At 40.9% G+C, this 22980-nt stretch overlaps 1 protein-coding gene across 1 annotated transcript in view; it reads right to left on the bottom strand.

Annotated features, from left to right (window-relative positions):
- The window catches only part of LOC127669346 (zinc finger protein 431-like), a 78487-nt gene extending 56058 nt beyond the window's left edge, over window positions 1-22429 (bottom strand). Inside the window, exons 1-3 of the mRNA XM_052163158.1 lie at window positions 22423-22429; window positions 19792-19989; window positions 19396-19610 (exon numbers count right to left, since the gene is read on the bottom strand). Coding sequence (XP_052019118.1) covers window positions 19396-19610; window positions 19792-19989; window positions 22423-22429 — 420 coding nt within the window. The remainder of the gene's footprint in view (window positions 1-19395; window positions 19611-19791; window positions 19990-22422) is intronic.
- Between the last annotated feature and the right edge of the window lie 551 nt (window positions 22430-22980).

Below are 22980 nucleotides of genomic sequence, written 5' to 3'. Positions count from 1 at the left end.
AGTGTCTAGTGACCCAGATTCCTGGGAGCTCACAGAGACTAAGCAATCCACCACAGAGCATGTATGGACGGGTGCATGGCCCCAGGAACATATATAGCAGAAGACCGCATTGTGTGTACTCAGTGGGAGACTATACACCTAATCCTGCAGAGACTTGATGCCATCAAGGAGAATGGCAGATGTGAGGTGGTTCTGGGAGCATGGATAGCAGGAGTGGACATGGGGTGATGGAGCACCTCTCAAAGTAAAACGGGAGGGGAATGGGGTAAAGAATGCTGGGAGGTAGAACAGGAGAGTTGGGCAACATTTGCAATGTAAGTAAAAAAATCACAATTGAGAGGGGTTTGGGGAGAGAGAGAGAGAGAGAGAGAGAGAGAGAGAGAGAGAGAGAGAGAGAGAGAGAGAGAGAGAGAGAGACTATTGTATGGAGGGCTAGCCTTATGCAGCATGTCTTTCTACGAGGCCATAATGCATGTAGACTGACATAGCTCTTCTCAAACCCAGGAACATGCTTGGCAGAGCCAATGACAGGCTGGGGCCTTGGGAGCTTTTCCTGAGGCAACAATGTACTGAGAATAAAATAGAGCTCCTTTTCTAAAGCCAGGAATATACTAGGGAGAGCTGGTAATGGTCTGGGGTCAGGGCATATTGGTGCTTGGAGACTGTGCCATATTTTTCTGGTTTCCATAGCTACATGTTTGGGGACTCTGAAGCCAACTTATAACCTGTGTGGTTGTTAAAACGCCGGGAGAGACTGTCTCTTTGGTCATCATAAGCATGTGTAGGGAGGCAGACAAAATACTTGGCTGCTTAAAAACCCAAATCTGTACAGGATGATGGGAGAGCTGAGATACACAGAGAAGGCATTTCAAGCCTGTGCCAGTCTTTGGTGTCTCACTGGATTCCACGTGTGCTTTCTTTCTGTTTGTTCTGTGCATTCTCTATGCCTTCTCATTATCCAAGTTCACTTGTGTTCCTTTTACTACAGAGGCTGTGATATGCCACCCCATCCCAACAACTATTGTCATCAAGAAGCAGGAAAAGAAAATGGAAAGTCTGACCATTCACCTGATGACCAGTGAGAGAAATGAGCTGTATGTTTGCCTAGCAGTCATCACCGATGGATCCATGGACTGAACATATTCATCATTTCAAATCCCATTGCCTGCTCTCTGCCAGCAAATCCAGGCTGAGAGGAGAGAACACAGTTCAGCCGAGTCTCTCTAGGGCTGAAGCCTGACGGGGAGTGGCACGGCTCAGATCTCTTGCTGTCTGGAGTCTGTCAAAGCAGAAACTCATTTTTTTGTACCAGTCTTTTTTAATATAGATTTGGGGAAGTAGGTGGGGATTTGTGGTGGTTTGAGATGACATAGGTGGTAGGGAAGGGTGACAGAGTGTATGGGGTGACTTACAGGGCCAATAAAGTTATTCAAATTTAGCTTTAGGTTGGCCAAGGCAGGATTAAACAGGCCATACTGAGTCACTCCAATATGGAAGTGACAGAGCCATGTCTCTAAACTCCGGTAAAGGCTCAGGCTCACTCACCTGGCCTCAGTATCTGACTGACTAAGGTCCAAAATACCCTGGTGTCATTCTTGAGTCTGCAGTGCCCCTCTCATCTCATATTTTTCAGGACTTTTGTTTGAGGTGGCTGCACCACCTGGATGTCACTATGCCCTATCTCATCTCCATAAATGCTTCTCCAAGTAAGTGTTCCATGGTATACCTTGGAGAACCTTAGCAGTTTATACAGTTGTTATGTTCTTGGTTCTCATGCCCACAATAACTTAAAATTTCGGACTGACATTGCTTCTGAGAACACAGTGGGATAGACTGCATTCTCAATCCTACTGACTGGCCTCAAGCAACCCGGGAATCCTCCAGTTGGATACATAGCCCTTGTCTGCCTAGTGTCAGAATAGCATGGTTTATAATCACCGTAATTTGACACTATATAGGATGAAGGATATCACACCTCATGGTGTGTGTCTTTGAGGACCACCCTGTGTTGATGTGTGGTTTCAAGCTAGTATTCATGAGAGTCTACACTCCTAGGGACATATCTTACCACCGGGCATATTCTTTCTATGAGAAAATGGTGTTTCATGAGTGCTAGTGCAAAATGATGTGAAAAGTGCAAAGCTTCAGAATAATTGTCCTAACTTCTCAGAAGGTTGAGGAGATGTACTAACTGTGGGTATGGTTGTTGTCAGTATGTCTTGTTCTCATGTACAAGTTTTTTTTTTTTTTTTAATACAAAGATTATAAAATTCTATATTTCAAAGTTGTGGTAACATTAAAAATCAAAGCAATTGTATGCAAGCTCTTTAGGTCTGAATAGAGTCATTAATTTGTAGGGAAATATGTTATTTTGAAAAGCACTCATCAGATAGTTCTAGTAATGCACATTGAAGTTAAAGAAAATTTCAGAAATTTCAAGGGCATCATCTTCAAAAAACTTGTTCAATCTGCAATCTGGATTTTCCCAATATGTGTTCTGTTTCAACTATCTTCTCTTTCTCAGTGATAAAGGTTAAGACTCATGATGAACAATATTGACTCAGGAAATTTAGAGGAAATGTTATTTGAAGCTGACCGAAAGTTTCAGAGCATGCATAACACCTGGTGTTCAACAGAACAGAAGTGAGCAAATATTCACAGTGAAGTGTGGGGCGAGGAGCAGAGAGGAACAAGACAAATCCTCCTGAATGCAATCCCCAGAATTCCCCACACTCAGAATATGCTTATTGCATTGACCTTCTCTGAGTATAAAACCTTAAGGAATACCCAGGTTTTACACACATGTATGGGATCACTCGACACGTTTCAGTTGTCTGTTCAGCTGTGGAGCCTAGTAGTCTTTCTTGTTTATCTCCTGGTTGAAACTTGTTCCACTTTCTTGAAGGTCCAATCCTCTAACAGCAGCATCACTAGAGTCACAAGAACCAAGGCAGCTAAAAGCATTCTGATGAGATATTCAACTGTGCGACCTTGGTGGTGTGAGGATGGGGTTTCTGTATAATGAAGTCAGAGAATTAAAGTCACACCAAAATTTTCTAGCACTAAATTGTTGGGCATAGAGGCTCCCTCTCCCTGACAGAACTAGACTCTTTGTGCCTATCTCTTAATTTGGAAATTTCTTTCTCACCTGCTTCTTAATTGTTCATGCTTTCTAAATGTTCTCATTGTCTGAGTTCACAAAGAATGAAAGAATTTGAGTAAATTATGTCAAAGTATGGGAAAATCTGTTGTTTTAATTTGCAGAAATAAGATAAAAGGTCAGTGAAGAGGTTTTTCCTCAGTCAGAATCTGAAAATGACATTGTGATATCCCTTAAATACTCATTAAAATTTGTTCATGGAGATGGATCCTTGAAAAAAATTATTCATTGTTTTCATGAAAGCAGGAGATAAAATGTGGAGTAAAAAAGGGTCTGAAATACAGGTAGAGAAAGATATTGGACCATAAGCTATGTAAGGAACCAGTCATCTAAGTGGAGAGCAAGTCCAGTTGCCCTAATTTCTGAACTTCACTGAAGGCTTCACCAACATATCTCAACACAATGTGTATCCCCTCCAGGAGAGTCATCACTTACCATCTTCAGTGTGGGTAGGGGACTTCTCTTTTGCATCTGCTAAAATGGAAGCAGAAGTGAATGTTTGAGCTCCCAGCTCTTGACTATTTCCTGCCTTGTTCTATGGGTCTTCATTTTGCACCAAAAGTTCATTCAAATATGATGTTGTTGTATAAAAATTTTGTGCCTATGGGTTCTTGGACCTTTGTAAAGATCACAGCTCTCACAGCCAATACTCCAAAAAGCATATCATTTTATCCTGGAGAGGATAGAAACTCTCAGGAACTGACAATTACTTGACTGAGTGTGTGCATTATGAATACCAAATACCTCTGTTGAGTAGCAATTACCATGAGTTTAGGCACAGTATTTTAGGAAGTAAAGATAATTGAGAATGAAGGACCAATTATAGCACTGAAGGCATGCTCTGATCACAGGACATGGACTCCTTTCTCAGAGGGAATATTAAATAACACTGGCCAACCTTACAGCTTTACAGTGATAACTGCAAACACAGTCAAAAAAATATATGGGACAAAAGTTTCGCCCCTGAGCTAATGGCTTGGCTGCTGATGTTTCCACCCTTCTAAACCCCTCACATATCCCTACTGCTTCAACTACACAGTAGGACAGCAAGACCATATTTGGTACTTAGCAGTTTCCATGTAGTTTTAAGACTCAGATAGCTCTCACTGTTAGTCTATGTCCTCCCACATTTAAAAAGAACCTGGACAGCCAATCAGTGGTGGCACACACCTTTAATCCCAGAACCTGGGGGATACAGGGAGGTGGATCTCTTGTGATTTTGAAGCCAGTCTGGTCCACAGAACAAGATCTAGGGACAGCTAGGCCTAATGAAGAAACTCTTTCTCAAAAAAATAAAAAGAAGCAACTAAACCAACCAACCAAAAAAAAAAAAAAAAAAAAAAAAAAAGCCCTTGACAAACATGCAAAATATCCCACCTGTCTCTAACCTAATCCAAGGCTATCCCCCTTACCAATCCATTGAAGACCCTTCCAGATCATCTTTTCTCCCATAACTAGGACTCACCAATAGCCTCTCATAGGCTCTTTTCATGGTGCCAAGCCTCATCTCCTATGCATGACTCCTTAAGTCCTAAGCCATCAATTGCAACTGAGATTGCACCTTCACCAAAGGGCTTCCATGGCCTCTCACAGTGCCAAGCCTCAGTTGCTCTTCATGACCCCTTCATACCTTCAAAACCAGTACCATCTATGTGACATTTAAACATTACCTAGTCCAACCACAGCACAAATTACAACTGTGTTTATCTCTGGAACACAGCCTCAGTGTTCTCAGAAGACACTTTCCAGAAGATTTCACCTCAGTGGTGTTGGTCTCTTCTTAATCACCACTAAATTCTTAGCTGCAGGTAAGAAGCCATAAATAGTCCCAGTAATGTAAAAGATTTTGCTTTAGTAGTTCTAGTGTCTGGTTAACCACAGGTGATTCTTCAGCCCCAGCAAACCAAAACCACAGAATCTTCACAATCAAAACAGCAATAGCCCTAATAAGATTCTTAAATTTTCCCTCTGAAATTTCACAAGTCAGGAAATCATTTTCTGCACTGTTCTCAACATTATCATACAAACTCCTACAGAACATTCCACAAAGCTTTTAACAACCAATGGCTCTTCTAGCCCAAACTTCCAAAATCCTTCCACAGTTCACCCAAAAACAATGGTCAGGTTGTCACAGGCATACCCCACTATGCTGGAACCAATTTCTCACAGTTAGGTTTTCTATTCCCGCACAAACAAGAAGCAAGTTAGGGAGGAAAGGGTCTATTGAGCTTATACATCCATAGAGCTGTTCATTACCAAAGGATGTCTAGACTGGAATTCAAGCAGGTCAGGAAGCAGGAGCTGATGCAGAGGCCATGGAGGGATTTTTCTGACTGGCTTGTTTCCCCTGGCTTTCTCAGCCTGCTCTCTTATATAACCTAAGACTCCCAGTTCAAGGATGGTACCACCAACAAAGGGCTCTCACCTCTTGATCGGTAATTGAGAAAATGCCCAACAGCTTGATCTCATGGAGGCACTTCACCAACTGATGCTCCTTTCTCTATGATTACTCCAGCCTGTGTCATGTTGACACAAAAAACAGCCAAAACACAGTTCCTCTCACTTGGCTGCCTTGTATAACTTCAGTAAAAAATATATGCCTAACCATGCAGAGACTTGAAATGCCATGATTGATTAATACTACAGTGTTCCCTGTGCTCCTTGGAGAGGTAAAAGGTGACAGGGATGATAGACTGTGTAAGGTGGATGGAGAGATGGGAGAAAATAGAATTTAAATTAAATAAATAAATAATTAAGTGTGGAAAGTGACCAAATAAATATAAATAGAATGAAAATTTAGGAATCAGCATATTATTTTAAAATATACCCTACTCTACATTTCAGGTGTAAGACAAGGAGAAAAGATTTTTCAACAAAATATCATACAAATCACCTCTCACTAAAATTTACACAGTATCTATTTTCCTCTGAAATGCTATGATCACAATTTCCTCTGGCTGCATTTGTCTCAACAGTCTAACCTTGCAAGTCCTATATGAGCAACTGATTAAGCCACTTTTAGAAATTTTTATGTCTTTTGTCATCTCAATTTCTGTTATTTTCCACATTCCCTCAAAAAAAAAAGAACATAGATTCTGTCCAACAGCAAAATCACCTATTGATAGCAGTGTTGTTGTTGTTGTTGCAGTTGTTGTTCTTCTAACTTGCTACTCTTCTGCTGTGAAGGAATTCTCTGAGAAATAGCCTCTCATGTAACAAATGGTTGTTGCGAATGGTTCTGTCAGATCACAATTCATCACTTTGAGAGCTTAGAGTAGAAACTGAAGCTACAAACTGAAGGCTAAAGAATGGGAAACATTGTCTCCTGGCTTCCATCCATGCTTAGTCAGTGTCCCATGCTCAGGTAGCTCTCTCATCCAGCCCAAGCCCACTTGCTTATGGATATTGTCACCCTCAGTTGAAGATTCTTCCCACATCAATCATCCACAATATCTCACAGACATAGCAATCAGCCATTCTGATGAAGGTACACCCTCAACTTCCCACATGAATCATCCAAATTAACTCACATACATTGCAACCAGTCATTCTGATGAGAACACATCAACAACTGAGGTAACTTTAGATGACTGTAGCTCTGCAATGTTGAAATGTTAGCAGCTTCACCTCTCTTATGACTATGTCTCCTAGTGTATTCCTAAGATTTTCTTATCCTGTGCACCTCCCCACCTTGCATTTAACATTAAAAAATAAATTTATCTTGAATAAAGCAAATAGGTCAGTAAAAGAGACAACACTCAGCCAACACTCTGAAAATCAAGACTGAAAACTGTAACACAAGAATAGCACTCCCACACATACAAGACAAACTGAAAATCTAGTACCTAGACCAATAATCACCACAAATACAGATATATAGACACCTGCATAGGAAGATAACTATACCAGCCAAGAAAATAAGTCATAATCCTCAGGTTCTTACTCCTCTTCTTTCCCACAAACAACCTCTTTGGTATCAGAGCTCTAGTGTGTTTTACAGTGTGTTTTACTTTCTCAGTATTTGTTAGAGAAGAGGAGGAGGAGGAGGAAGAGGAGGAGGAGGAGGAGAAAGAGGAGAAGGAGGAGAAGTAGGAGGAAGAGGAGGAGGAGGAGAAGAAGGAGGAGGAAGAGGAGGAGGAGGAGAAGGAGGAGGAGGAGAAAGAGGAGGAAGAGGAGGCGGAGGAATAGGAGGAGGAGGAGGAGAAGGAGGACGAAGAGAAAGAGGAGGAGGAGGAGAAGGAGGAGGAGGAGGAGAAGGAGAAGGAGAAGGAGAAGGAGAAGGAGAAGGAGGAGAAGAAGAAGAAGGAGAAGAAGAAGGAGGAGGGGGAGGAGGAGGAGGAGGAGGAGGAGAAGAAGAAGAAGAAGAAGAAGAAGAAGAAGAAGAAGAAGAAGAAGAAGAAGAAGAAGAAGAAGAAGAAGAAGAAGAATCAGCATAAAGAAAATATTTCCAAGGAAATCACAAATTAAAGCTTTCATTAACTAAAGGAAGGTGCCAGTTAATGTACAAGAAGCATGAAATATCAAACAGATTGGGAAAAAAAACTTTTGCCACATCATAATCAAACACTAAACATATTAGTTAAAAAAACAACCAAAAATTACAGCAGAAAAAAAAAAATAACAAACCAAGCAAAACAAAAACTAGTAATGTTTGAGATTAGAACTATTAGATTCATATCTGTGTTTTTTTTTTTTAAGGAATAAACTCATTACTTATACTATATTCTCCCTGCATGCATTACTGCAGTCCAGAAGAGGGCACTAGATCCCATTACATATGATCATGAGACACCATGTAGTTGCTAAGAATTGAACTCATGGCCTGTGTAAGAACAACCAGAAGTCTGAACCTCTGAGCCATCACTGCAGGCCTAATCTTGCCTACTTAATGTATATTGTAAAAGACAAAAAGGTTTGGGCACAGGCGCTGCATAGTCAAAAAACCACCCATGCTTCTACAAAAAAGCAACTGGTCCAGATATTTTGGACAGAATTACAATTAGATATGATACTGAAGTTATTAAGAGGTCATGGCCTGAACTAGCAAGTAAGACTAAACACCTCACAGGTGGTCACATCTGGCTGAAGCTTCCAATCGAACCCCATAGTGGACCCACCACCCCAGTGCATACAGCTCAGCCACATGCTCCTTCCCATTGTGGGCCGATACCTTGTGCTGACCATGTGTTGATTTCAACCTTTCCCTGAGGTCCCTGCACAGCAAACAACAACAGAGCTCAGAACAGGACACAGAGTATCATTCAAGCTGCACAGCCACAGGAAACACACTGGAAGGCACCTGGAAGATCCCGCCTCTTTGTCTGATGGGCAGGTCTGTCTGGTGACCTTGATTGGCCATTGAATCTTAGCCCTCCTCAGGTTAAAGAGTGTTTCTTACCCAGGGCTACACCTACTCAAGCTCTCAGGAGTGGTTTGCAAGCCATTAACATTTGAAATCAGATTCCAAGAGGTATCACACCCCACCCAGCCCTGTGGGAGGAACAACATTCCAGCTCAGGAGGGTCAGCTGCCTGCTCCCCCCTCTCTGAGTCAGGACCTTGCACTTACCAGTACCTGTGCCTGAGCATTCTTCAAAGCATTTGTCTTCTTCCCATAATCATGATGAACAGCTTGCCCAGACCATTACTGAAGGTGCATTACACGTATCAATCTGACCCAGGAATTGATGAGCCAATGTATCACCCAGGTTACTAACATTAAACATTGATATTTAGAAACAACAATTTTAACCAGGCAGTGGTGGTGCATACCTGTAATCCTTGCACTTGGGTGGTAGGCAGTTGAATCTCTAAGTTGGAGGCCAGCCTGGTCTACAGAGTGAGTTCCAGGTCAGCCTCTGCTATACAGAGAAACACTGTCTCCAAAAAAAAGAAAGAAAGAAAGAGAGAAAGAAAGAAAGAAAGAAAGAAAGAAAGAAAGAAAGAAAGAAAGAAAGAAAGAAAGAAAGAAAGAAAAAACTAACAAAAACAAACCAAGTGTTTGGTTTTTTGTCTAAATCCTGGGCTAAGGAAAACTGAAGCTCCCTTTTCAAACAAACCCATAAGAAAAGCCAGAATCATAAGGGAAACATAATGGAAACACTGTTGAGCACTCTTATTAGTCAGCATATTTTCAACAGTGGCAAATTTAAAAACAAAATACAGTTGGGTTAGTACAGATTGTCTAGATAAGCCTATCTCAAATCATAGAGAAAATGGATCTTTCTGTGTATATAGAAAGGGTAGTTAATAGAATGTCCCATTAAAGGCTGTCAGCCAAGGGAAGTTAGAAAAAACAAGGACTGGTGGATTTCATGTGGCAGGATATTACAGCTGATTTTCATATATACCAGTATATTTAAGAAATAAGTACTTCCTAATGCCAGTTTTTTTTTAAAGCAAACAAATCACCTTTGTTTTATAAAATAAAATAGTACAAGTACCAAAACAAAAGAACTGCTTTTTCATGACACTTCTATAGGTAGGTTACAAAAAGTACATATAGCCTAGATCAAAGTTGGATCAGAACATCTCAAAAGATCAAGATTAAGAAAGGGTTTCTCACTTCCAAAGGTATAATTAAGAAACATTCCCCAGAGTGCCCAGGGCTAGAGTTAGGGTTAGGGGATTAGAGATTGTGGTTAAGATCAATATAAGGGTTTTTAGGATTAGGATGCTTAGGAAATTAAGGGATTTAGATAGGAATAGAGATTTAGGAAAAGTCCCAGGGTTGGGCTCATGGTTAAGGTTAAGATGGCCACCATTATTCTTGATGGTCCCACTGAATCAATAGTATCCCTATTACACAATGAAAACATGTCAGGGATTGGGTCAGTCTCAGGATTAGGTCAAAGAATTTGTTTGTTGTGTTATGTGAACTCAGCTTCTATCTCTTCGCTCTTCTGCCTTCCTAGTCCTCTTTTTCATAATACCAAAATCTTCTTTCCTGCCCCAATGAAAGTGGAAATTGTGTTATCTATGAACCTAGGGTTCCCAGATGGGAAATATCTTTACATTTTTATTAGGACCTTTTCACATACAAAAGAAGAGCAATATGACTCAGAACATTAGTTTTCCCAAATTCACAGACACACTGCACCTAAATAAATTATTGCGTTTATTAAAGAATGGAAGTAAAATATCCTTGTTATTAGTTAGCACTTGCTGATCAACTTATTACCTACTCTGAGGTCAGGAAATACCTCATCCTTCCCCAGGCTCTGATGAGTTTCTTTAAAAGCATATGCCTAGTAAGGTGAGCTGCGTATATATACTGCCACTACCAACCACACACATCACTGGGCACTTGTAATCCAGGAGACTGAAGTGATCTCTAGCCAATCTAGAAGACACAGTGAGTTCAAGGACAGCCATAGACTACACAGCAATATCCTGTCTCAAAACTCTCAAGTTAATAAACATCACACACTATATGTATCCTACTCAAAGGATTTCAGTTTGAGGACACAGGTTGCAGGTAACGTTTAGAAAAAAAAAAACATGGGCCACATGTTTTGCCACTGAGCTAAAGGGTTGGTTGCTGAAGTTACCTCTGTTCTAAACCCCTCTCATATCCCTACTGCTTCATCTACACAGTAGGACAACAAGGACAGGTTTTGCACTTAGCAGTTGCCAAGTGTCTTAGGTCTCAGGTGTCTCTCACTCTTAGTCTATGTCTTCCCATATTTATATAAAACCTGGACAGCCAAGAAGTGGTGGCACACTCCTTTAATCCCAGCACTTGGGGGACAGAGGCAGGTGGATCTGTTGTGAGTTTGAGGCCAGCCTGGGCTACAGAATAAGATCTAGTGACAGTTAGGGCTAATTATGAAAACCTGTCTCAAACAACAACAACAACAACAACAACAACAACAACAACAACAGCAGCAAAAAACTAAACCATCCAACCAACCAAAAACCCTTGACAAGCATGAAAAATGCCCCACCTGTCTCAAACATGCTCCAAGGCCATCCCCTTACACATCCATTGAGGACCCATCCAGATCATCTTCCCCCACAGCCTCATCTCACCCTGACAAGTCAACAGCACTTTAATTCCTAGCAAGCTCACTACCTGATGCGTAAGACTGAGCCTCAGGAGTCACAATTCTGCATTTGATAGCAAGGTAAATCCCACTTCCAAGTATGTTTGGCTTTTAAATAAAAAAATAATTTAAGGTTTTAGTTTTCAAATCAAATCCTATTCATAGCATGTCACTTACAGAGGTCTTTAAGGGAAAAAAGTCAAAACTTATATATCTTTGTCTTATCTAGACATCTGGGACATTCACTCATTATTATTTTATGTTAGTTCTCAAAGTTAAGAGGAAAAGCTGGCGTATTTCCTGTAAGAAATTTAATTTTAGGGTCTGTCAACATGTTAAATGCACTGCTGTTATTTTTAAAATATATGCATGCTTACTTGAATAAGGCTCAGCCTAAGATTTCCATATAACCATTCCCTGGGCACTCGATAACTTATTGGATGTCAGGCTCCCTGCTTAACACATCAACTCTACTATCTCATCTTATTTGTTTAACAAATAAACTCTCATCATCTCTACCATGCCAGGCATAAGCAGCAGCCATGAAAGTTATCAAAGTGATATCTGGATACTGGTGCTGTATGGAATCCCTAATGCCTAACACAAATGTGTTGTCCAACTCAGCCCATGTTATTGTAAGCACAGTCTCCATCAGCAATGCTGAGGGAACTGCAGTGTCTGCCATCTGTGTGAGCAAAACAGGTAAAGCCGTGATTAACTTACAATCCTTTCTACAGGTAGATGAACAATATCTTAAGCACCATATATTTAATATATTTAATCATAACTGTAAAATAAATTTACGTAAATTAAATTTCCCCAAACATGATGATCAGCATGTCACCAAAAAAGTGAAATGTCTTTCTTCTGAACTCTTAAGACTGGTGCTGGGGGTGCAAGTCTTTAATCCCAGCACTCTGCAAGCAGAGGCAGGTGGATCTCTTATGAGATCAAGGCCAGCCTGGTCTACAGAGCAAGATCCAGAACCGCCAGGGCTACAAACAAACACACACACACACACACACACACACACACACACACACACACAAAACTGTCTTGAAAATCAATAATAATAATGATGATAGTGATGATAAAGTGCTGTTATATATTTTTTCACTGTTTTGAATTCCAGACTCAACAGATGGGCAATTCTAGTTTTGTTTTGTTTTTAAAGGAAGGCAAGGAAGCTCTTCAACAACCCCAAAAGTTTCACCACTGCCTTCCCAATGACAAAACTGTGTTTTCATGTTGCTCCCAAAGGAAAGGAAGAATACACTCAGACATAAAGAATGGTGAACCTCCCTGATAAGAAAATAGAAAAAAAAAAAAGGGTATCCAGATCGGGACTAGCATGTCCCCCCAACACCCACACACACACATACGTAGAGCTCTGCAAGTCCCAGCTTCATTTCAAAATCTCTTCAGTCCTAAATCTTCAACTGCCCCTGTGTCTTCACCTCTCCACTGACCTTTCATGGCCTCTCATACTGACAAGGCTCAACTGCTACTCATTTTCATTACCTTTGTCTTAGTCAAGCTTTCTATTCCTGCACAAACATCTTGACCAATAACAAGTAGGGGAGAAAAGGATTTATTCAGCTTAAACTTCCACACTGCTGAACATCACTAAAGGAAGTCAGGACTGGAACTCAAGCAGGTCAGGAAGCAGGGGCTGATGCAGAGGCCATGGAGGGATGTTTCTTACCGACATGCTTCCCCTGGCTTGCTCAGCCTGCTCTCTTATATAACCTCAGGATACCAGTCCAGGGATGGTCCCAATCCACAAGAGACCCTCCCTCTTGATCACTAATTGAAAAACATGGCCCACAGTTGGATCTCTTGGAGGAAATTCCCCAAGATAAGCTCATTTCTCTGTTATAACACCAGCCTGTGTCAAGTTGACACACAAATCCAGCCAGTACATTTGACCCCTTGTCAACTTGACACACCAACATATCACTATTAATCCTATATCCTTGCTTTCTTATTCATCCCTAAGATCTAAATAATGTTACAAGTCCCACACTCTTTACATATTAAAAATTCAATTCCTTTAAATGGTCCGATATCTTATAAAATTCAAAGTATTTTACAAATTAAAAGTCTTTGATCTGTGGGCTACACTAAAATACTTTTTTTCCTTCAAGAGGGAAAATATCAGGGCACAGTCACAATCAAAAACAAAACACAAACTTAAATGGTTCAATGTCTGGAATCCAACTCAAGAACTTCCAGGCTCCACTGAGTGCTGGGGTCACTTCTCCAACTCTGCCCTTTGTAGCACACAACTTGTATTCTGGGCTCCAACTGCCTGTTCTCCACAGCTGCTGCTGTTCTTGGTGGTCATCTCATGGCACTGTCATCTCCAAAACACTGCTGTTTTCTGCCATAACTAGGATTCACCAATACCTTCTCATAGACTCTCTTCATGGTGCCAAGCCTCAACTCCTATGCATTACCCCTTCAATCTTGGGCCATCAAGTGCAACTGAGGTCGCACCTTGACCAGTTACCTTCCATGGCCTCTCACAGTGCCAAGCCTCAGCTGTTCTTCATGGCTCCTCCATGCCTTCAAATCCAGTACCACCTGGGTGACTCTTACAAAATCCCAAGTCCAGCCACAGCACAAAGTATAATCATGGATATCTCTGGAACACAACCTCTGTGCTCTCAGAAAACACTTCCCAGATTATTTCACCTCAGTGGTGCTGGTCTCTTCTTAATCACCACTAATTTTTTAGATCCAATTAATCAGCATCAATAGTCCCAGTAATGCAAAAGGTTTTGCTTTAGTAGTTCTAGTATCTTGCTAATCACAAGTGATTCTTCACCTGCAGCAAATCAAAACCACAGAATCCTCACAATCAAAACAGCAATAGCCCTGATAAGATTCTTAAATTTTCCCTCTGAAATTTCACAAGCCAGGCCATCATTTTCTGCACTGTTCTCTATTTTATCTTCCAAGATCCTACAGAACATTCCACAGAGTTCTTAACACCCAAAGGTTTTTCTAGTCCAAAGTTCCAAAGTCATTTCACAGACCTCCCAAAAACATGGTCCGGTTGTAACATGAATACCCCACTTTGCTTGTACCAATTCACCTTAATCAGGTTTTCTATTCCTGCACAAACATCATGACCATGAAGCAAGTTGGGTAGGAAAGGGTTTATCCAGATTACAGTTACACACTGTTGTTCATTACCAAAGGAGGGCAGGACTGGAACTCAAGCAGGTCAGGAAACAGGAGCTAATGCAGAGGCCATGTATGGATGTTTTTTATTGGCTTGCATACCCTGTTTTTTTCAACCTTCTCTCTTATATAACTTAAGAATACCAGTCCAGGTATTGTACCACAAACAAGGGTCCCTCTCCCCTTGTTCACTAATTAAGAAAATTCTCCATAGCTGTATCTCATGAGGGCACTTCCCTAACTGAAGTTCCTTTCTCAGTAATAACTCCAGCCAGTGTCAAGTTGACACACAAAACCTGCCAGTACACTTTTCCTCTCACTTGGCTGCCTTGTCTAAATTCAATAAAAGAGATATGTCTAACCATGAAGAGACTTGATATACCGTAGTTTGTTGATACTCCAGTGGTACCCATGCTCCTTGGAGAGGTAAAAGGAGTTAGGGATGAAAGACTTTGTAAGCTTAAATGGAGAGTTGGGAGAAATAATAAATAATAAATAAATCATAAATACATAATGGGGAAAATGAACAATTACATACAAATAGAATGAAAATTTAGAAATCAGCCCATTATTTTTAAATTTTACCCCACTCTATATTTCAGGTGTAAGATGAGGAGAAAATATTTTTGGCCAAAATATCACACAAATGATCTCTCATTAAACTTTACACAGTGTCTACTTTCTTCTGAAATGTTATGATCTCAATTACCTCTGGCTGCATACTGTCAACACTCCAATCTTCCAAATAATAAAAGAACAACTGATTAAGATCCATGAGCAGCTTTCTATAACTTTCATGATCTCAGTTTCTGATAATTTCCACATTCCTTCCAAAAAGAACATAGATTCTGTCTGGCAGCAAAATCAACTATTGATACCATTTGTTGTTGTTATTGTTGTTGTTCTAATTAGCTACTCTGCTGCTGTGATGGAATCTTCTGAGCAAAAGCATCTCAGATAATAAATGATTGTTGTGAATGTTTTTTTTCAGATCACAGTTCATCATGTTGTAAATTTAGAGTAGAAACTGAAGCTACAAACTGAAGGTAAAAGCATGGGCAAACAATGTCTCCTGGCTTGCTATCCTGCTTGGTCAGTGTCCCATGGTCAGGTAGCTCTCTCATCCAGCCCAGGCCCACTTGTTTATGAATATTGTCTCCTTCAGTGGAAGAGCCTTCCCACATCAATCATCCACACTATCTCACACAGACATAGCCACGAGCCATTCTGATGAAATCACACCCTCAACTGAGGCTCCTTCAGATGACTGTAGCTGTGAAATATTGAGATGTGGCAGTTTCACTTCTCTCCTGACCATGTCTCCTTGTGGATTGCTAAGATTATTTCTTCCAGTCCACCCATCTCCTAGCTTTCAACATTAGCCTGCATTCCCTCTTGAACTTACCTACGAAACAGGTCAGTAAAGAGAGAACATTTAAACAACATTCTCTGAAAATCCAGATGGCAAACTCTAAACCAGGAATAAAGCTCACACCCAAACAAGACAAACACAGAAACTAAATCCTAGACCTATTATCTCCACAAGCCCAGATGGCTAGATACCAACATAGGAATATAATGAATAACAGCCAGGAAATATGTCACCAAGAAAGCCAAGCTATGCTTTCATGGAAGGTCCTGGGAAACTAAATCATGCTAGAAATCTGATGCAAAAGAGGTTGTAGGGAGGAAAGGAGAGAAGTGAGAAAATGAGGATCGGAGAGAGGTACACAAGAGAACCTCCAGATAGAGAGACAGATAGGGAACAGAGAACACCAATGAAGAGAAAGAGAACAGAGAGAGTGCACGTGCACAAAACAGAGACAGAGAACAAATATAGCAGTTTTTACAGGTATATAATGTGCAAACGGGAAAAAGCAGCAGATGATGGAGGCAGCTAATGCCTTAAGCATTTCCTTTGTCACTAAGAGCAGGACATTGAAATTGCCTGTACACTGAAAAATATTGATGCAAGGATCATCCAAAGAACAAAAATGGAAGAGACAATCACAAGCATTAAAAATGAATAGCAAGCCAGGCAGTGGTGGCACACGCCTGTAATCCCAGCACTCTGGGAGCAGAGGCAGGCAGATTTCTGAGATATAGGCCAGCCTGGTCTAAAGAGTGAGTTCCAGGACAGCCAAGGCTATACAGAGAAACCCTATCTCAAAAGAAAAAAATCCAAAAAACCAAAAACAACAAAAATATAAATAGCAAAAAAAAAATGGATAAATTGGTCAAAACATTTTTGAATTCTAAAACTTTCCTGGCACTAAACGGCCAAGAGATCAGCAACATATGAGAGAGCAAAGCCACAAATGATTGGAGGAGGAGAAAAAAATAAGAATAAGGAGAAGGAGTAGAGGGAGGAGAAGGAAAAGTAGGAGGAGGAAGAGGAGGAGGAAGAGAATAGGAAGAAGAAGAAAAGAAGAAGAAGAAGAAGAAGCAGAAGCAGAAGCAGAAGCAGAAGAAGAAGAAAAGAAGAAGAAGAAGAAGAAGAAGAAGAAGAAGAAGAAGAAGAAGAAGAAGAAGAAGAAGAAGAAGAAGAAGAAGAAGAAGAAGAAGAAGCAGAAGCAGAAGCAGAAGCAGAAGCAGAAGCAGAAGAAGAAGAAGAAGAAGAAGAAGAAGAAGAAGAAGAAGAAGAAGAAGAAGAAGAAGAAGAAGAAGGAAGAAGGAGGAGGAGGAGGAGGAAGTGGAGGAAGAGGAGGAGGAGAAGAAGGAGGAGGAAGAAGAAGAAGAAGAAGAAGAAGAAGAAGAAGAAGAAGAAGAAGAAGAAGAAGAAGAAGAAGAAGAAGAAGAAGCAGAAGCAGAAGCAGAAGAAGCAGAAGAAGAAGAAGAAGAAGAAGAAGAAGAAGAAGAAGAAGAAGAAGAAGAAGAAGAAGAAGAAGAAGAAGAAGAAGAAGAAGAAGAAGGAAGAAGGAGGAGGAGGAGGAGGAAGTGGAGGAAGAGGAGGAGGAGAAGAAGGAGGAGGAAGAAGAAGAAGAAGAAGAAGAAGAAGAAGAAGAAGAAGAAGAAGAAGAAGAAGAAGAAGAAGAAGAAGAAGAAGAAGAAGAGCAGCAACAACAACAAGAACAACAATAACAAGAAGAAAAACAAGAAGAGGGAGAGGGCGAGGGTGAGGGTGGGGGTGATGGCGATCAATCAGTATAAAGGACAAGCAAATACTTCCAGTTTAACACTAAATGGAAATTTTAGCAAACTAGAGAAGGTGCCTGTTAATGTAAAAGAAGCATCTAAAATACAAAATACTTTGGGAAAAAGTCCCTTCGCCACATAATAATAAAAACACTGAACTTCTAATGTAAAACAATAAAAAAACTACAACAGAAATAATTAACAAAACCAGAGAAAACAAAAACAAGTAACATATGAAAGCAGAGCTATTCGATTTACACCTGTCTTTTTAATGAATGTTATAAAACACAAAAGGGTTTGGACATGTGCTGCATAGTCACAGAAACCACACATGTTCCTACAAGAAAGCCACGGGTCTGAATGTTTTGTGCAGATTCAGAATCAACCATGATAGTGAGGTTACTCAGAGGCCACTGGTTAATTTGGCAAGTGAGGAGCAGCACAAGGGACCTCACAGGTGTTCACATCTGGCTGATGTTTCCTGTCCAGCCACAGAGAAGTCTCACCATCCCAGCACCCACTGCTCAGCACCCTGTCCCTACCCATTGTGGACAGTGATCATGTGCTCACCACGTCGCGATTTTAGAGCTTCCCTGAGGTCCCCTCACAACATCCAACAGCAGAGCTCAGAGAACAAGGAGGACCATAAAAGCTGGTGTGGCAACAATGAATTTGCAGATAGGTACCTGGAAGTTCCCGCCTCTTTGTTTGAATGGCACTGCTGCCTGGAGGCCTTGATTGGCCAGTGTCTCTAATCTCTCCTCAAGTTTAAAGTGTGCATGAGATCCAGGGCCAGACATTTTTGAGGTGGCAGGAGTGGTTTGCACTCCATTAGCATTTGAACCACTGTTCCTAGATTATTCTCACCCAACCCAGCCCTGGGGGAGGGCCCACCACTCCAGCTCAGGCTAGTCAGCTGACTGTTCCTCCCCTCTGTGAGCAATGATCCTACATTTACCAGGAGCTATCCTCTGACCTAGCCTGAGCTTTCCTCTCAGCACTTGCCTGCTTCTTCCTGTAATCAAGGGGAATTGCTTGCATAGCCCATTCCTAAGGTGCAGTGGAGCTGTCAATCTGACCCAAGGTGGAAAACTGCCTAGGTTATTAACTTTAAAGAGGGATTTTAGAAACCAAAAATTTTGTTTTGTAGTTTCCTGCTGGGCTAAGGGAAACTCCCTTTCACCAGATGATAAGTCCTTGATTTTCAAATTCCTCTTGGCAGAGAGCCATTATTGGATGAGGAGGACAACTGTCTGTGCGACTTTCTATTCAGTCTCCCTTATACATACATAGAGAAATCCATTCTTTCTATTAGATGAGGTGTGTTTATCTAAAAAGCCTGTGCTAACACAACTGTGGATTTTCTCCACCTTGCCAGAGAGGAAGACATGCTACAAACAATAGTGCTTCACAGTGTTTGTCATCTCTTTCCTGGTTTTCTCCCAGGGTTGTTTCATACCTATCATCTGGGGAAGGGGAGTTGTATGAAGCCTACTTTGAATGCTGCTATTAATGAACCACCAAGGGGGCCAGCAGGGCTCAAGGTCCAGCCTCATGCTGGGAGCAGGGGTGGTAGAAGAGAGGGAGAAGGCCCTGTTTCTGCAAGCCTGCCTGGGGATAAACTTCTGGACCTCCTATGTTCACTCTCTCCCAAAGTCAGCACACCAGCGGGGCTTGCCAGACAACCTGAGACCTAGCCCCGCCCATCCCACTGCCCTTGACCCCAGCCAGCTCCAACTTGATCATTTAAGTTCATTGGGAAAGCACCAGCCCAGATCTCTAAACTCTACTAGGTCTTTGTCATTTCACAGCCCGGCCTGTCACGTTAAGGAACCAGATTCAATTTATTGGCCTGTGAATTCCCTACCTGTCTCAGCAGCTCACACGCAGAAGCGAGGACTGGGTGCACAGCCCAGAGATCCATGGCGGCCAGGCTTGGCTTATGATCCCACAGGAGGGTCGTGCAAGGAGGCCACTCTCCCCGCCCGGAGCACATAGACGGTTTACACTCTGCCCTGCTGCAAATTTTCCAGAGCGGGAAGACCGCGCCTTGCCCAGCCTCTCCAAACTCATGGACCATGCCTGTGGAGAAGACAGGAGGAGAGTGCAGAGTGACTCCAGAGCTCACAGACACCCACAGTATGGAGCACATTCTTCATCCAAATTCACATAGGAATGCAGTCCTGTCCTGCCATTTTGCCCCCAGCCACTCTTCACCAGGGAAGCTCAGCAATCCCAGAAGCCGCTCAATACAGGCACTCACCTCCCTCCCGCCTCTGCCACACCGAGGTCCCACATGCACCTTCAAACTCCCAGGTCCACTGTAATTCATGAAAATGAAAGACAGGAAATGACATCATTCCAGTAGACTGGACGCAGGGCGGGGCCGTGGTGATGTCTGGAGCGTGGCCAACAGACACCTGGTGATGGACAGGGATGACAACATGGAGCCAGCCCAGGGCTGAGAAAGAAGGAAGCGGGGCAGGGACAGGGTGACCTCAGGGGCAGTGGCAGCGGTCACCTAGTTGAAGAACAGGGACACCAACATGTCACCCGCCCAGGGCTGATGTAAGGATTCCATGGTGACACACAGAAACACACACAGAGGCAATTTGAATCTGAGTGTATTTCGCAGCTCTCAAGCAAGGGTTTTTCTACATAAAGAAACTGCACAACTCCATCCTAACCCCTCACCAATAAATTCAATTTTAACACATTTAATACATGTTTACTATTATACTATTATTACTTTCCAACAAATTCTTTAATGTTAACACATTTTCTATATATTTCTTTGATTTAACCAGAAATGTTTTCTTTGTAACTCTTCAATTTTACCAGAAAACGGTTCTACTTACCCCAATTAATTACTTACCAATTAATTCAGAAATATTTCATATGTCTACCATTTTATCTGTATTATTTTCCACGAAAATTTTCCATTTGAACACTTTTTTGCTTATATTTATTCCAATTTATCAGAAATATATTAAAACAAAATCTACAAATTTATTTTCAATGCGATTGGTCAATTAGTAAAGATTTATTTATTGTCTATGTTTACTATTATATAATTATTATTTTCCAACAAATTCTTCAAATTTAATACATTTTTCTATATATTTCTTCAATTTTATCAAAAATAGTATCTATGCAAATCTTCAATTTTATGAGGAAATATTTCTTACCATTTCAATAATTTTAGAAATGTTTCATTTTTCTACAATTTTCTCTATCAAAGTTTTGTGAAAATCTTCAACTTTAATGTTTTTTCTATCCATTACTTCAATTATATTAAGAATATTTTCCATCAAAATTCAATTATTGCTGGGCAGTGGTGGTGCATGCCTTTACTCCCAGCACTTGGGAGGTAGAGGTTGGCAGAATTCTGATTATGAGGCCAGCCTGGTCTACAGAGTGAGTTCCAGGATAGCCAGGGTTGCACAGAGAAACCCTGTCTCGAAGAAGCCAAAAAAAAAAAAAAAAAAACTTCAATTATTTAGAAAATACTTCTATATGCCTCGTCAATTAGTAAAGATATATTTTCTATGTTTTCTAATTTACCATTATTATTTGACAAGACATTCTTCTATTTTAAGACTTTTTTCTCTATATTTGTTCAATAATTTTAGAAATATTTTCCATGTAAATCATCAATTTTATCAAAAAAATCTTCATTTTAACACCTTTATGTATATATTTCTTATGTATACATTTCTTCAATTTAATGAGAAATTTAGTCAAAGTAAACCTTCAATTTTATGACAAAGTATTTTAGATGCAAAACCTTTAAAAATACCCACACAATATACACTTTATGGCATATTAAATTTAAGACAACATGTCTGTATCTTTAATTCACAATTCCAAAACATTTGGGCAGGTGTAGAGAAGACATACACACCCACTGAAAACAGAACAACATCACATCATATGGTCATCTTATGTAAGTGTACAAAGCTAGTCTGGATTTGGTCCCTTTTATGATCAAGTTTGCTCAATAAAATTTATCTTATAACTGGGTCTACTGAAGACACAATTCTTGATAATAAAATGATTTTTTTTTGAGTTTGTAATTAGGATTTTAACCATCAAGGGCGAAAATGTTTTTTGCATGAGAATATGAAATTTATAACTATATGGCCACATAGGGTTTCACAGCTATATCTTTCCTGTGCAAGGAAGGACTCTAGAGACCAGGCTAGAGATCACTGTCCATGCTCAGGCTTGGTGGTCACTATCTTTCTCCAGAAAACACTTATCTCCTGGATAATAGGAGCTGTGATCTGCATAGAGTAATGGAGTAATGTGTCCCAGGAGAGTCTCCAGGGATGGGACCCTCAGCTTCTGTTCAGTAGAGAGAGAGCATTAACAGGAAGGCACATTCTGTTCCCCATCACATAAAAAACCCCTTGTCTGAAAATTCTAGTGTATCCTGGAGAGTTCTAGGCATCCCCTGTGATGTCACCAGTGATGTCACAACACCCACTGCTCTCAGGGCTTTCAATTAGTCCCTAGAGAGTTCACCCATATTTATGTCTGCAAGATGGAGGAGGAGTCTACTTGAGAGTCACAATGGGGAGCTTAGAGAAGTGAGAGGCCAAAGGAAGCTGGCTTTCCATTTCACTGTAAACCAGCAAGGAAGATGTGGTCCTGGGAAAGGCACAGGGAGTCATGGAACAGTGATGTGAAAATTCCTGGAGTAGGCATCTGTGAGCCTGTCTTCCCAGTAGTGGGTAACAGGCAATGGTGCCACTGTGAAGCAAATGAACTATCCTGCTTATCACAATTCCTGAAAGTTGAAGATTCTAATACATTACTTTGTCCATTCCCAATGACAAGAGCTGGCTCTTCTAAAGATATTCTACTGTGAATTTTAATATTTCCCTCTTACTGGTCATGGCGGTATAAACTGGGGCAATATGAGACCATAAAGCATGTGGGAAAAAATGATATCTCCCAGTTTATATCAGTTCAACACTTTACACGCAGTTTGTTTTTCTAGGTACAGTGGCTTTCAGACTATAGTAACTCAGAAAAAAATATTCTTATAAGACCATAAATTCTCAGACCTCCTCTGACAACCTTATCCCTGACAATGACCCCCTGAGCTTTCTGTATCAGCAGATTGGGTGTGAGACATATCTGTAATGCAGCCAAACTACTGTCAGAATCAGAGATTGGATATATTTTCCTGTTCAGGATTGTTTTGTCTTTCACTTGGATGAACTCATGCTTTTGATGATGTTTTACCATACATGACTATTTGATCCACAGTCATGAACCTAGAATCCATTATAGGGCATCTGATTATGAATACTGTATATGGGTGTTGAGGACTGTGCCATTTTTTTCTGGTTTCCGTAGCTACATATTTTGGGGCTTTGAAGCCAAGTTGTACCCTGTGCAGTTGTTAACAAGCCTGGAGTGGCCATCTCTTTGGTCATCATAA

This window comes from Apodemus sylvaticus, chromosome 19, assembly GCF_947179515.1.
Source record: "Apodemus sylvaticus chromosome 19, mApoSyl1.1, whole genome shotgun sequence".
Classification (NCBI taxonomy): Eukaryota; Metazoa; Chordata; class Mammalia; order Rodentia; family Muridae; genus Apodemus; species Apodemus sylvaticus.
This window is presented reverse-complemented; position numbering and strand designations above follow the sequence as displayed.